The sequence below is a fragment of the Lupinus angustifolius genome, chromosome LG17, assembly GCF_001865875.1.
Source record: "Lupinus angustifolius cultivar Tanjil chromosome LG17, LupAngTanjil_v1.0, whole genome shotgun sequence".
In the NCBI taxonomy this organism is placed as follows: Eukaryota; Viridiplantae; Streptophyta; class Magnoliopsida; order Fabales; family Fabaceae; genus Lupinus; species Lupinus angustifolius.
Window position 1 is genome coordinate 19,348,618 of NC_032025.1, and position 17,023 is coordinate 19,365,640.

General features: G+C 35.8%; 1 protein-coding gene across 1 annotated transcript; it reads right to left on the minus strand.

Moving 5' to 3' along the window:
* Window positions 8,510–9,937, minus strand: LOC109330946. Its single transcript, XM_019565210.1, has one exon. It carries the CDS (start codon window positions 9,935–9,937, stop codon window positions 8,510–8,512), a length of 1,428 nt encoding a protein of 475 aa, XP_019420755.1.

The window sequence follows — 17,023 nt, forward strand, 5'->3', positions numbered from 1 at the left end:
GCACAAAGCTCTCTATGGCCTAAAACAAGCACCAAGGGCATGGAATAGAAGAATAGACACCTTTCTAATGCAACTTGGTTTTGTTAAATGCACCACAGAACATGATGTGTATGTAAAAGGAGATCACACTGCAGAGATTTTGATCATTTGCCTTTATGTGGATGATCTACTCATAACCAGTGGAAAATTGAAGAATATCCAAACATTCAAGGAGGAAATGCAGGCTGAATTTGAAATGTCTGATCTTGGAGAGTTGTCTTACTTTCTAGGCATGGAATTCAAAAGAACAAACAGAGGAATTTTGATGCACCAAACAAAATATGCAACTGATATTCTCAAAAGGTTTCAGATGATGAATTGCAACATAGTAGCAACTCCAATTGAGGTTGGAATTGGCTTGAGTCAAGGTGATGCAGATCAAGCAGTAGACAAAACAGAGTATAGGCAAATGATAGGGTCATTGAGGTATGTGTGTAACTCAAGACCTGATCTAGCCTATGGAGTTGGCATGGTAAGCAGGTATATGGAGTCTCCTAAGCAAAGTCACATGAATGCAGTGAAGAGGATACTCAGATACTTGAAAGGAACATTAGGCTATGGCATTATGTATCCTAATAACAGCAACAGAAGCTGCTGTAAGCCTAGCTTAATTGCATTCTCTGATGCAGACTGGTGTGGGGACAAGACAGATAGGAAGAGCACAACAGGGTATTTGTTTCTCTTCAACAATGCTCCTATAAGTTGGTGCTCCAAAAAGCAAGATGTTGTAGCTCTCTCAACTTGTGAATCAGAATATATTGCAGCCTGTATGTGCACTTGTCAAGCAGCCTGGTTGACAAGCTTAATGGAAGAACTAAGAGTGAAATCAGAAGGAGAATTGCAGCTAATGATTGATAACAAATCTGCTATCAATTTAGCTCTGAATCCAGTAGCACATGGAAGATCAAAGCACATAGAAATAAGGTTTCACTATATTAGAGAACAAGTGAGCAAAAGGAAGGTGAAGGTGGAGTATTGCAAATCAGAAATTCAACTTGCTGATTTGTTCACCAAGCCATTAAAAAGGGACAGATTCGAAAAGCTAAGGCACAGCATTGGTGTTGAGAATGGAAGCTGAATTAAGGAAGAGTATTAGAAGATAATTCAGCTTTATGTAGAAGTTAGTTAAGTTTCCTAATTTGGCTAGTTAATTGGCAAGTTAGTTAGATTGAGAAGCTATAAATAGTAAGCTTTGTATGTTGTATTAAGTGTGTGAAAATTCTATTGATCCTTTAATACAATTGAGGTATATTCATTGAATCATCCTATCTTCTTCTTCTTCTTAAACCAGAATTCATTCTTCTTCACTCTGCAATATTTCTTTCTTTCTTGATTGATAAGTTTATGCACTTAGTGTGCATACTGCATTGATCAAAGCAGCAATAGCTAACATAAATGACTAAGATTTTAATGGTAATCTCGTTTTATTGGTAATTCTCATTTCTATCTAAATATCACATTTATTTCATTTAAAAGGAGATTAGTGTGATGAAATTCACCTCTCTTACATAAATATCCGATATAATAAATATATGAATTAACTGAAATTTATATGAATGTAAAAGATTAAGAGTAATTTATATATTTTCATAGTTGATGGAACCACCACTAGCCGTTATGTTAAAAATCAAAATATGTTTCCTTTTCTATTATTAATTAAATATATTGGGTTATTTGCACCTTTATAGTTGTGTCGAATATGAAAGTTTTTAGGCCAGAAAATTCAAGAATGGACCTACATATTATATCATTCAGGCACACCGACCTCCACTTTGGATATTTTTCTATTATAAAATAGTTAGTTATTATTTTCACTCCCATATATATGTATTTGTAATGTGGTTTCTCCCTGTTACTTATTATATTGTTTTTATTTCTATTTTATGATATTTTTAGAATTGAAATTTTCAAATGCTGAGTTATATACTGTTAAATTTCATATTGATTAATTATTAGTTTAAATTTTGGAAAAAATATTTCCGCTTGTAAAGTAATACTCCAATATTTAATCTCCTTATATCCCACCTACTAGAGTCTTGTGCACTAGATGACACATTTTTTATTAATTATTATAAGTAGAATAAATATTTATTTTGGTCACACAATTTTTTTGCATGTGTTAGTTTATTCCTTGAAAAGCTCAAAATTTATTTTGAATGTTCTCAAATCGAACATAATATTATTTCCGATGTAAAAATACATGTGGGAAATTCAAAAATATATCAACTATGCATCAAATTAGTTTTTTAACATTTTCATACTCTCCGCAAATTTTATTCGATTCATATTTGCGATCTTTGAGTTTACTTTTTTTAATGAACAAATTGATATACGTGAAAATTTATAAAGATAAAAGTGAATATTAACCCTTACCCTTAATACAGGCATCTATATATGAACTCAGAATTGATACTTATAAATGGATCAACTGATTAATGCTTAAAGTTTTTCATACAATATTCCATGTCAAATCAGTTTATTACTATTATTCCTTCTCCTTTATATCATTGTTTTTAAATATCTCAACTTGTAACACTTTAAATTAGTTAAAGTACATAAAGATATTAACTCAAACTCCAGCTCAATTTAATGGATCATCCTGATATTTGTTTAGAAAATAAAAAAATGAAATTTCACACTCTTCTGGCCTTTTGTTCCAACTTCCACTCACAGAAGCCACAGCTTTCTGTGGCATAAATTGGAGTATACTTTTGTGAGACCCACACTTGCATGTTGTTGGTTCTTATTCTTTGAGTTCAATAATATCTGAGGTGTTCCAATTTTCTTGCACCATTCTTTATTCAAAGTCAATAATGTTTATTATTAGTTAAATAAGTTCTATATTTATATATATTTTAACACTTAAATATTTATTTTTACTATGATTATTTGATAGTAAATAAATTATTGCAATAAATGAAAAAAATGAAAGCACGATCATTATTTATATATATATATATATATATATATATATAAATAAAGTAAAGTGTTAAGAAACACTTGTTGGTAAAAAGAAAAAACACAACAAAAAATTTATCATTATATAAAAAGATACGCATTATTTTTATTCGTTGTTGGATGTTTAGGTGTAAAGTAGCACAGTTTGTTTTAAAATGGTGACAGATAAGAACATCGTACCCATACACATGCACTATTGAGTATAGATCTTAACTTTAGGATAATAATGGGTTGAGACAGGTATATATGTTGCTTAACTGGAGTTAAAAGATATTTTCGTGAAAAGGGGGAAGAGTTTAAGAAATATAGTAAAAAATATTATAGGTTTGAATCTTATCTATAACAAATATTAATATTTACCTATAAAAAATACAATGTTTAACTATACTCATATCTATTTATATGTCAATGCATATAATAAGTATATATGTCTATCTATGCACGTTTTGAAGTTTAATTACAATTTATATATTTTTAATCAATGACAGTGGCATGAGCTCAACTTTGGGGCATTTGTATCCACACAAAAATCTCAGTATATATCTTTCATATTGTTAGAAACAAGTGAACAATCAGATAATAAAGAGTATAGAGACAATAGAATAACACAAGAGATTTGGTAACGAGGTTCGGCCAATTGTGCATACATCCCAGGGAGCGTTGGACGGCTACCACTATACATTATTAGAGAATAAAGATTAGTGTTTGACTATTTTTCTCATTGTTACATTAGGTTTACATAACATAAATATATAGTCTTCTACTTCAACCTATTTACATCAGCCCAAACCCATAAGTTGTATTGTTGTTATGTAGAGATATGAGTCATTGCACAACAATCTCCACCTTAACGAATATCATCAATTTCCATCTTCCGCCATTGGGTTGGGGGCGCTCCATAGTCCAACATCAGTGAATGTTCAACAAGCTCAAGCAATACCTGAACTTGTCCACGGTAACCGGTTTGGTTAGCATATCAGCTACATTTTCTGAAGTGTAAACCTTCTGCAATAGTATCTTCCCACAAACTACCAAGTCTCTGATCTTGTGAAATCTCACATCAATATGTTTGGTCCTAGCATGATATACCTGGTTCTTTGCCAAGAATATATCATTTTGACTATCACAATGCAGCGGAACTCCATCTTGCTCAATGCCTAACTCATTTACAAGCCCCATAAGTCATATGGTTTCCTTAGAAGCTTCACTAGCTGTCATGTACTCTACTTCAGTTGTTGACATAGCAACAACAGACTGAACTGATGATCTCCACATAATTGGTCCACCTGCAAGGGTGAAGACAAACCACGTTGTGGACCTTCTATCATCCAATAACTGAATCAACATAACCAATAACTGAAGGCTTACTCTGTTGGCTACCAAACATGATACTGAGACCTGTAGTTCCCTTCAGATATATGAAAATCCATTTGACTACTTCTCAATGTTGCTTCCCTGGTTTCGACATGTACTTGTATACTTGACTAACTGCTTGTGCCAAGTCCGGTCTAGTACAAACCATATGATACATCAAGCAACCTACTGCATTAGCATTTGGAACCTTTGACATGTATTTTTTCTCTTCATCTGTCTATGGACACTGATCTAAAGAAAACTTGAAGTAATTTGTCAATGGAGTGCTTACTACTTTAGCATTGCTCATATCAAATCTCTCTAAGATCTTTTCAACATAGCTTTGCTGGGAGAGCCATAGTTTTCTAGCTCCCCTATCCATGTGAATATTTATCCCTAGAATCCAATGTTATTAAAACCGGTTCGGACCGGCCGGTTGGACCGGAAAACCGGTGAACCGGCCCCCTAACCGGTACGGTACAGGTGTTGAACCGGCCAAGTATCAAAACCGGTCAAAAACCGGTGAACCGTGTCAAAACCGGTGAACCGGCCGGTACGTCAATCATACTCACACTGCTTATAACCAAGCTTCAATATATAAGTGTCAAACCGCTTGTACCACTGTTTGGGACACTGCTTCAACCCATATAGAGACTTCTTCAACTTGTAAACCAAGTGACTCTGTCCAGCTGCACTGAACCCCTCTAGTTGTGTCATGTAAATTTTCTCCTCTAATTCTCCATGGAAAAAGGCAATCTTCACATCCATCTTTTCTAAGTGCATATCCCGGCTGGCTACCAAGGCAAACACTGCCCTGATAGAAGTGTGTCTCACCAATGAGGAGAAAATCTCATTGTAGTCGATCCCCTTCTACTGTGAATACCCTTTTGCTACAAGATGAGCCTTGAACTTTTTCCCTTCTTTTTCTGATACTGTTGGCTTCCTCTTATACACCCACTTGCACCCAATTGCACGCTTGTCTGAGGGCAATGGAACAAGCTCCCAAGTTTGGTTCTTCTGTAAAGACTCCATCTCCTCCATCATGGCACCCATCCATTGTTCTTTCTCCTTGTTGTTTATAGCTTCTTGAAAACTACATGGATCTCCTGAACTTATATGGAGAGCAACTGAAGCCATATCCTCAAAGCCATATTTCTCTAGAGGTTTGATATGACGTCCATCCCTATCTTTAGCAAGTAGATACTCCTGCACACTTGAACTCTCCGCTTGAGAATCATCGTGTTCTTGACTTGAACTAGTGCATGGTTCCTTGCCTTTATTCACCTGAACCATTTCATTGCTCACCAGAATCATATTTGATCCCAAAGTCTCTCAATTTGGCATAGGCACCTCTATCAAAACTGACTGTTTCATCATGAAATCTTCATCAAAACTACATCTCTACTTAACACCACCTTTCTGGAAACAAGATCCCAAAACTTGAACCCCTTCACACCTTTGGTATATCCAATGAAGATACACCTCTTTGACTTAGGATCAAGTTTAGATCGTTCATCATTGGGTGCATGTACATAAGCAGGACAACCAAATATACGTAACATTATAATTGAATGGGTTACCTGTCCATACTTCTTCTGCAACTTTACCATCCAATGAAGCTCGTGGTGATCTATTGATGACATAGCATGTTATACTAAGTGCCTCTTCCCAAAATCCTTCGAAAAGTCCAACATTCAGTCTCATACATCTGGCCCTCTCTGTAAGAGTTCTATTCATCTTCTCTGCAACACCATTCTGTTGAGGAGTCTTCTTCACTGAAATGTGCCTCTGAATGCCATGTTCCTCACAGAATTTCTAAAACTGTGAGTTTTTGTACTCTGTGCCATTATCTGACCTCATGTATTTGATTTTCCTACCAGTCTGGTTATCTACCTCTGCCTTCCAAACCTTGGACTTGGCAAAGACTTCTGACTTTTGCTTCAGAAAATATACCCAGACCTTGCAAGAAAAGTCATCAACAAAGGTAACAAAATATCTAGAACCTCTTAAGGATGGTTCCTGAGTAGGTCCCCATACATCAGTGTGGATATAATCTAGAATGCATCGAGTCCTGTGTTGGCCAGCCTTGAAACTAAATCGTGTCTGTTTTCCAAGCACGCAATACTTGCATAAATCTAGCTTGCATTTGTTGACTCCCCTCAACAGTCCTCTTTTGCATAGTTTTATCATACCATGCACACTCATATGTCCCAAATGCATGTGCCATAATTTTGTAGCACCATGGTCTTAATCTACTGAGATCTCTTCAGCCACTCCAATAACTCCACCTACAATTGTTCTCCCTAACAACTTGTAAGTGTTCTTGTAGTCCTTTTATCCTTCATCACAGTCAGAGCACCTTTGCATACTCGAAGAATATCATTGTCCCCATCATCTCTATAACTAAATCCTTTGGCCTGCAATGTCCCAAAAGAAACCAAATTCTTCTTCAAATCTGGTATGTGCCTAACCTTACATAACATCTTCACTACACCATCTTCCATCACAATTCTGATTTCTCCCATACGAATAATTCCATATGCTTTATTATTTCCGAGATACATGAAATCAAAATTGCATTCCCTGTATGTGGTGAACCATTCTCTGTTTGGCCTCATGTGGTGGGAACAACCGGTGTCAAGTATTCACTCATCTGTACTACGATTTGATGATACAGATAGTAGATCAACTTCATTGTTGTAACCAAATTCATATTTCTGTGCAACATTTGTAGATACTCCATTTTCCCCACCGGCTTGCTAGGCCTCCATTCATTGGGACAATCCTTTTTGTAATGCCCAGCCTGTTTGCACTTATAGCACTCTACTAGTGTTCTGTCCTTGGAATTTGGTCTTTTCCATTTGGCAGGACCTCCTCTGCCTTGTCTCCTCCCACGCGCTTGACTCATTTTCACATATAGATCATCACCCTGAGACTCTTCACCTATATTCTGTCTTCTTTGAGTGTGGGACAGAAGTGCAGATGTGATCTCATCCAGTTTGATTGAGTCTTTTCCGTACGTTAATGTTGTTACCAAGTGTTCATAGGAATTTGGCAAAGAACACAATAATATTATTGTTTTGTTCTCATAATCAACCTTGACATCAAGTTTCTGCAAGTCATTGATCACTTGATTAAAATTGTTGAGATGTTGTTGCAAATCATCACCTTCCTGCATCTTCAGGCCATAGAGTCTATGTTTCAAATATAACTTATTTGTTAGAGATTTGGACATGAACCGCTTCTCTAATGTCTCTCATACCTCTATTGGTGACATTATATCCATAACATGATACATCACCTCATTTGATAGACAGAGTCGTATGGTTCCTGCAGCCTTCTCCTTCAACTCTTCCCAATCCAGTTGATCCATACTCTCTGGTTTATTCTCATGCAGCACCTTTGATAGACCTTGTTGAGCCAACACATCCTTAACCCTCATTTGCTACAAACCAAAATTACCAATTCCATCGAACTTCCCCACCTCGAATTTGGCACCTGGGTTAAAAGCCATCTGATACCAATTGTTGGGAACAAGCGAACAATTAGATAGAAAAGAGTATAGAGATAAGAGATTTGGTAACAAGGTTCGGCCAATTGTGCTATGTCCCCGGGAGCGTTGAGCAGCTACCACTACATATTATTAGAGAATAAAAATTAGTGTTTGACTATTCTTCTCCTTCCGACATTAGGTTTACATAACATAAATATATAGTCATCTACCTCAACCTTTTTACATCAGTTCAAACCCATAACTTGTATTGCTATTATCTAGAGATATGAGTCATTATACAACACAATTTTATCTTATGAATAAATAACTTTAAAAGATATCCAAAATTTTGGAACTATAAACTTTTTATTTATATAGTTTCCAAAAGCGTAGTACAAAAATAATAACTTGTACAAATTTATCTCATTTATTATTATAAGATTTCTCCATGTAGTTTATTTTTAGTAAGAGTGGAATACATTAATAATTAATATACTTATAAAAAATATGTTAATTTTTATACTGTAAATTTATAATTGTATATACATAAAAATGATAATCAATATATATAAAAATGATCATTATATGAATAATATATATGATAATTTGTAGGATACATATAATACATAGCCTATGTGAAAGTAATTGTCTTCTTGTCCTTTTCCATTAATCTGGAACCGTATATATACAATGATCATGCATGACCAATATAGAAACATTATTGTCAGTAGTGAGACGGCGGACAGAAATTAAATTTTTAATTATTTGTGGGGCATGTAGAACATTTTGTAGTTTTAAAGGTTTTGTAGGTGTAGAAAGGGTTGATTGTCCATAGCCACGAATTGGAATTTGTTGTCCACTGCCAACAATAATAGTTTGATTTGAATTACTCATATTAGAATAAGACGAGAGATTACCTTGTGATGTCGTCATATGAGAGGTTGCCCCAGTATCCATATACCACTGACCATCTGGAGGATTGAGGGACATAGTGTGCATGGCGGCTTCAATGTCTGTGGGTGCAAGAGAAGGTGTGCTGGCTGCATAGGCCTGCGGACGTGGGCCTAATAATCCTTGTTGCTTTGGAGGACCACTGGGGCGAGTCCATTGAGAGGACGGATATGGGCAAGGAGGGAGTGTCCATGGTGGTGACATCCAACCCCACTGATACTGCTGCCAGGGAGCAGGAGGAGACTGCCACGGTGATGTGGTGGCCTGCTGGAATGGTTGACCACTGCCACGTCCGCCGCTACGGTGACCACGTCCGCCATTTCTGCCGTAACTACTGCGGTTTTTATTGGCAGAATTGCGGCTGTTATTCTTCTTGCCGCCGCGGTTATCATTGGAATAGGAGGCTTCAGCAAGGTGGTTCGGTTGTGTTGCGATCATGACAGCCTGAGCGCCGGTCGCCGCCATCTTAATTAGACCGGCTTCTTCAAGAGTAAGCATAGAGCGGGCCTGATAAAATTGAGGAAGAGGATTGCTTTGCCGAATCAATGTTCCGACCCCTTTGTATGCATCAGTGAGGCCGGAAACAAGTTGAAGAACGAGTCGCTGATTAGATACAGGGGCTCCAACGTTCTTCAATTGGTCAGAAATGGTTTTGAGTTGCTGACAGTAGGCTGAAGCAGTGGGAAAATCCTCCATGCGAATGGAGGAAAACTCCTGCTCGAGAGTGACTGCACGAGCATGTTGATTATCTTGGAAGATGTTGGTCAATCGATTCCAGGCCTCCATGGCAGTGGAGTCTGGTTCAATGATGGTAGCCAAAAGGTCGCTGGAGATAGTGGAATAGATCCACTGTAGAACTGTGGCATCAAGAGTTGTCCATAGTTCTTTCTCATCATCAGTTTCAGGTGCCTTCTTCTCCATGCCTGGTGCAGGAGGAATGATATGATGGAGGACCTTATGAGAGCGAGCATGGATTTTGAAAAGTTCAACCCATGTACCAAATTGAACGTTTTCCATCTCAAGAACAATGGGGATGTGGTTCTTGATGTTGGTTACGGCGAGAGCCGGATGGAAAGGGTTCTTTGTTGAAGAGGAAGAAGAGGGAGGCGGTGTAGTAATAGACGCAGGGGTTGGGGAGGACATGATCACAGGCTGAGGAAAGAAAAAGAAAGAGAATAAGAGAGAGTGGAGAGTCTAAGGATTGCAACCTAGGTCTCGTGATACCATGAAAGTAATTGTCTTCCTGTCCTTTTCCATTAATCTGGAACCGTATATATACAATGATTATGCATGACCAATATAGAAACCTATTAACTATACATCAATGATTTACTTAAAATAGATTAGGAAGGTATTGCTTATTCTATGAATGGAAAAGATACAGATATAATTACAAGAATATTCTAGCAAATATTCTAGTCTATCACACCCCCGCAGTGGAAGCGGGAGGTTCCCGTACGCTGAGACTGGCTCGAAATTCATCAAAGAGTATGCGCGGGAGCCCCTTAGTAAATATGTCTGCAATCTGATGACGGGATGGGACATGAAGAACGTGAGCTTGACCGCATGTAATGATATTGACATTAATCATGTTAAACTTCAAGGACTCAATGTACTTCGCTGTATTTATGTATATCATCATAGTGCTAAAGTATAAAGAAATCTATAATGTATATAAAATATTTAGAAATAAATAAATTTATAAATAGGTAAATAATGACAAATGATTAAAAATGTGTATCCTCTCCTTTTATTCTCAGCTCACTTCTAGAAGAGCTTTTTGCGACATTTGTTTGAAAAGTAAATGAAATTTCACCCTTTTAAGGGTGTTTTGTTCTGACTTATACCGACAGGAGCCACAGCTTTACGTGGCATAAATTCGAGAACATTTGTGAGGCCCACACTTGTATGGTTGGTTGCTATTCTTTGTACTTTGATACGAAGAGTCAATTATATTTGAGTGGTCCAATTTTCTTGCATCATTTTTCTTACAGATTCTAAAAATATGTATAGTTAATAGTATAGTTCATTAACTTATTAAGTATATATTATCAATATAAAAATATATACAATTATTATATCATTTATTATTTATTTAGATTACTTTTTTGAAGAGTTAATAATAATTAAATATAAATAATAAATAATACAATATCAATATATAAGACTCATACTATATCAATATAATGGTACATGAAGTGACACTATTGTCTTGTCATCACTTAAGTAATGGGCATATGGTAGACAGATCGATGTCGAGAGATAGTGAATAAAATGTATTTATATAGGCAAGGCTAGTTCAGACATATTTGAGGCATTATGCAGACGAATTCAAAAACCCATACATATTTTTTTATATGATTGAGAAAATTGCGAAATACGGTTCTCATATTTTATGTGTCACGATTTTACAATATAATTGCTTTTTTTAGAGATTAAGCAAAACTTAACATTAAAGAATTAATTTATAAATTTTAAATTTTAAAGAGCTCTAAATTTTAATCATCTTATCAATGTTATGATGATTACCCAATAAACTTCAAACAAAACTATAGAATGTAGTAAAATAAATATATGATTTATAAAAATTAACATATTAATAAAATAAAACAAAAAATAAAAGTATTTAATTAAAGAAATAAAAAATAAGCTTCTTATTATCATAGGCCCTAATAGTAGCATTTGTGATACCTGCCCAGGGTCAACCCTAATATAGGGGCATGTATATGGGATGACATTGTTTTGCCCTAAAGGAAGGTCAATTGATGTTGATACCTTCTAGGGTTTTTTTGTCTTACAAGTTACCTTATAGACCAAATATTGGACCTTGTTGGGTCTCATTGCTAAATTAGGATCTTGGGTCAGTTTTGGACCCTTCAAGTTCTGCTTGGATATTATGGAAAATAGGTCAAATTTTTAGCATGATTTATTGTATTTGTGTTCTCTTTATCGATTTTGAACCTTATTGGCCAATTTATGGCAGTGTATATAAACTAGTAGGTGATCAATGATCGTCCAATGAGTAATGTTAGTTAGCTGATAGTTGATGAATAATTTTGTTCATAACATAGCTGACTGGGAAACATGTTATCCAATTGACGAGAATGTTGGCCGGCTAGCAAATATGTTTAACTATGTGGTTAACCTTATTAGGCTACTTATGACTTGTGTAATATGATTTCTATTTATAGATTGAACTACCACAAGCATTAAACTAACTAACTAAAGTTCACTTATATACTAGGTATTATTAGATGAGAAGATTACTTTTAAAAAAAGAAAACTTAGAACATATATAGATATGCCAAATTGTATCTATTAGATTAATTTAATAATCTAAATGGTCCATGTTATGAGAAGTTACTCATTTGAATGATAGTGTTTAATTTGATGGTGATTGACAATTGATGCATCAAATTAGTGGGGGTGTATTGTTAACTCCCCCCTCTCACTTCATGGGTAGTTTCCATGATAGTGAGGGAGTTATAACTCCTCTTAAACCCTTCTATATATAGAGACATTTATGCATTGAAAAAGTCATGTCATTCTTTGTTATCTCATGAATAGAAACACAAAGTGAAAATTAGATAAGCATTAATGGTTGATTAAGGAAAGTGCTTCCATATACAGAAGGAAAGAAGTTGAGTTCCTAATCAGTAAGGAACACATAAAGGAAAAACATAGAGGTGAAAACAAAAACAACAAGAAAGAAAAGAAACTAAAATGTAACCATGTATTCATTAATCTATTCTTTTACTGAATGTCATAATGTTAAGGTTCTAATTAAAGGGTTCTTATGAAACATTAAAGGCTCATAAAAGATTTAAAGCTAACAATTGATATTAGAGCATCATCTTAGGGACATTATGACATTTCTTGTGTTCCTAGAATTGAATCATGAGTACATTAAAATGGAACGAAAAATCTACTACCAAATGGAGTGATTGTGAATTGTTCTCGTTTGTTTCAATCTAAATTTAATTATTTCAATAAAAGTTGTAACATTTTTATGCGTTTCACAATGTCATTGCTCAGAATGAGAAATAATTATATTTGTATGAAAATTAATTATTGATTTTGATATTAATTAAAATTAAAGTTATGATGCATATCTTGATCACCTGAAGGTGAATCATCGCATGTAATTAAGATTATGATGTCATAAGGATAACAAATTGGGTCTATTAATTATGACGCATATTTTGATCACCCAAATTATCTAAGTGGTTCATGTTATGAGAAGATACTAATTTGAATGATAGTACATAATTTGATGATAATTGGCAATTGATGGATCAAATTAGTGAGAGTGTATTGTTAACTCCTCCCTCTCACTTAGTTTTCATGATAGTGGAGGAATTATAACTCCTCCTAAACCCTTCTATAAATAGAGGCATTTATGCATTGGAAAAGTCATGTCGTTCTTTGCTATCTCATGAGTAGAAACACAAAGTGAGAATTAGAGAAGCATTAGTGGTTGAGTAAGGAAAGTGAAAAAAAGACAACTAGAAAATGCATTAGAAAGAAGAGAAACTGAAATGAAACTAGATATTCTTTAATCTATTCTTTTATCAAATATGAATATCATAATGTTAATGTCTTACATAAAGCTTACATCTTCTAAAATACTTATTTAAAGCTCTGAATGTTACGGAAGCAGTCACCATATTTTTAGGTATAATAAGTTAGTAACTAAATTTCATATCTATTAAATCATAAGTATCGAAAGTATTTTACTGGCAAGTTATAAGTTGTACAACATGTTCAGATTTCTACAGCTAGCCTTTGGTTTTATGAGTGTAGAACTTGAGAATTAATTATTGGATGTGTTCCAAAAACTGATTATTACCATGATTTATTTAATTGCAACTTATATTGAAAAATGATAAATTTAATCACTCATCAACATCCAACACTAAGAACATGTATACACTTTGATCAATAGAAGACAAAAATGTCTCATACTTGGAATGTAATAAAGTTCGTTCAAGGCACGGGGTTGATAACTAGTACAATAGTAATGAGTTCATATTTGTTGGGTTTATTCTGTTGAAATGTAATTCATTGCTAATTGTGCAAATTGAATAGTTAGTTGTAATCCTTCTATAAATAGAAGGTTGTAATTCAAAAAGTTGTTAATGCATTCTAAAAAAGGAATGATTCAGTTTTTGATCATTTCATTGCAATATTCATTCCCTCTTCATTCTCATTAACTCTCCTCAATAACTCTCACACAAAAACAACTTCAATTCTTCTCTTTTTATACACGAATTCTTCTTCTTCACTTACTTTCTTTTCTGTTCTTGCTGCAACAAAACCAGCAGAAGCAATTGTGCTTCTGGTTTCAACAGTGGTATCTAGAGCTATACGGTCAGGGTCTGTGGTGGTGCCAAGATTGGGTGCAAGAGGCTTCAAGAAGTGAAGCTCACGGATTGAGAATCAAGGCTGCAAAACCAGAAGGGAAATCAGAGGTGTAGAAGCATGGCAAATTCGAATGGCTTTGCAATGAATCTTCCAATTTTAGATGGGAAGAATTATGAACATTGGAGCATTCAAATGAAGGCAATCTTTGGGTTTCAAGAATGTCTTGATGTGGTGAAAGGAGGAATGCCAACAGCAGATGAAAATTCAGTGGAGTATAGGGAAGCAAACAAGAGAGATTGCAAGGCAATCTTCTTGATCCACCAATGTGTGGACAGAGCCAACTTTGAGAAGATCTCTGCAGCATCTTGTTCAAAGGAGGCTTGGGAAATCTTGGAGAAGAATTACACTGGTGGAAAGAGAGTAAAGAAGGTGAGGTTGCTAACACTCAAAAGACAGTTTGAGCTTATGCAGATGGATGAACAAGAATCAATAGCTGAGTATCTCAATAGACTAAGAGGATTGATCAATCAGATGAAGGGGTGTGGAGAGACACTGAGGGAGCAGAATGCAGTGGAGAAAATCCTTAGAACTCTCCATCCCAAGTTTGATCACATAGTAGCAGCAATTGAGGAAGCAAAGGATCTTGACAATCTAACAATGGATGAACTACAAGGGTCCTTAGAAGTGCATGAGCAAAGGTTCATGGAGAGGTAGATATACAGACAGTCAGATCATGCTTTGAGTGCACAATTCAAGAAGAAAGCTGGTCCTGGACAGAATGATAGATTCAGAAGAGACAAGACAAAATGGCAAGGTGGCAGGAGATTTGAGACTGACAATTCGAAGCCTGGACTGAATTCACAACAAAGAACTAACTCTAGCAATCAGGGTAGTGGTGGTGAAGTCAGTAGAGCCAAGAAAGGGAGTAATCAGTTGGTTGGAATACACAAGAAGGACAAGAGCAAAATTCAGTGCTTCAACTGCAGAAATTGGGGACATTTTGCCTCAGAATGTAAGGAAAGAAGAGTCATCCATACCAAAGAAGCAGAAGCAAGGCTAGCCAAAGATGAGGAATCAGATGAAGAGGTGCTATTGATGGCCAGAAGCATGGATTCTTGTCAAAGAATTAGTGAATCAGATGATGCTCTACTCATGGTGACAAATCAACAAGAACAGAATTCAAGTAGTTGGTATCTTGATTCAGGTTGTTCAAATCACATGACAGGAAATAAAGATTGGTTTGTAACATTGGACAATTCAGTTGAAACTAGAATCAAGTTTGTAGATGATAGCATTATCAAGGCAGAAGGGATTGGTAAAGTGATGATCAAGAAGAAAGATGGATCAATCTCATACATCTCAAGTGTGCTATATGTACCAAGAATGAAGAGCAATCTTCTAAGTCTTGGTCAATTGCTTGAGAAAGGGTACAAGATGAGATTAGAGGAGAAGATGCTCAAAGTATTCAACAAAAAGGGAGTGTTAGTCTTGAAAGCTCCTCTAGCACAAAACAGGACTTTCAAGATTGGCATTCAGCTTGGAAATCAAAAGTGTCTAGGATCCATGACAGATGAGAAGTGGATTTGGCATCAAAGATTTGGACACCTTAACTTCAAGAGTCTTGAATTACTAAGGTTTGTAACATTGGACAATTCAGTTGAAACTAGAATCAAGTTTGCAGATGATAGCATTATCAAGGCAGAAGGGATTGGTAAAGTGATGATCAAGAAGAAAGATGGATCAATCTCATACATCTCAAGTGTGCTATATGTACCAAGTATGAAGAGCAATCTTCTAAGTCTTGGTCAATTGCTTGAGAAAGGGTACAAGATGAGATTAGAAGAGAAGATGCTCAAAGTATTCAACAAAAAGGGAGTGTTAGTCTTGAAAGCTCCTCTAGCACAAAACAGGACCTTCAAGATTGGCATTCAGCTTGGAAACCAAAAGTGTCTAGGATCCATGACAGATGAGAAGTGGATTTGGCATCAAAGATTTGGGCACCTTAACTTCAAGAGTCTTGAATCACTAAGTCAGGGTGGAATGGTTCTAGGATTACCAACTTTCAGAGCTTCAAATGATGTATGTGATGACTGCATTACAAGTAAACAAACCAGAAACAGATTCTGCTCACAAATTCCAACAAAAACCACTCAACCACTTGAGGTGGTATATACTGATGTATGTGGCCCTATGGAAGCAGATTCACTTGGAGGAAGCAGATATTTTGTGACATTCAAGGATGATTTCACAAGGAAGCTTTGGATTTATGCAATAGAGAAGAAGTGTGATGTGTTTGCCAAGTTCAAAAGCTTCAAAGCAGCAGCAGAAAAGCAGTGTGGAAAGAGTTTAAAACTGATAAGGAGTGATGGTGGAGGAGAGTATATCTCTCATGAGTTTCAAAATCATTGTGAAGCTGAAGGCATAACTCATGAGATAACTGCTCCATACACTCCTCAACACAATGGAGCAGCTGAAAGGGTGAATAGAACTGTGTTGAACATGGCAAGAAGTATGCTCAAGACAAAACAACTACCAAAGAAGTTTTGGGCAGAAGCAGTGACAACAGCAGCCTACATATTGAATAGGTGTCCTACCAAGAGGTTGGAAAACAAGACTCCAGAAGAAGCTTGGACAGGAGCTAGGCCAAAAGTCAGTCACTTCAGAGTGTTTGGATCTGTGTGCTTCAAACATATACCAGATAGTAGGAGGAAGAAGTTGGATGATAAAGGTGAGAAACTGGTTTTTCTGGGTTATCACTCAACAGGGGCCTACAAGGTATATAGTCCTAAGACCAACATAGTGTCATACAGCAGGGATCTGAGGTTTATAGAGAGTGAAGCTTGGAATTGGGATGAGAACAATGAA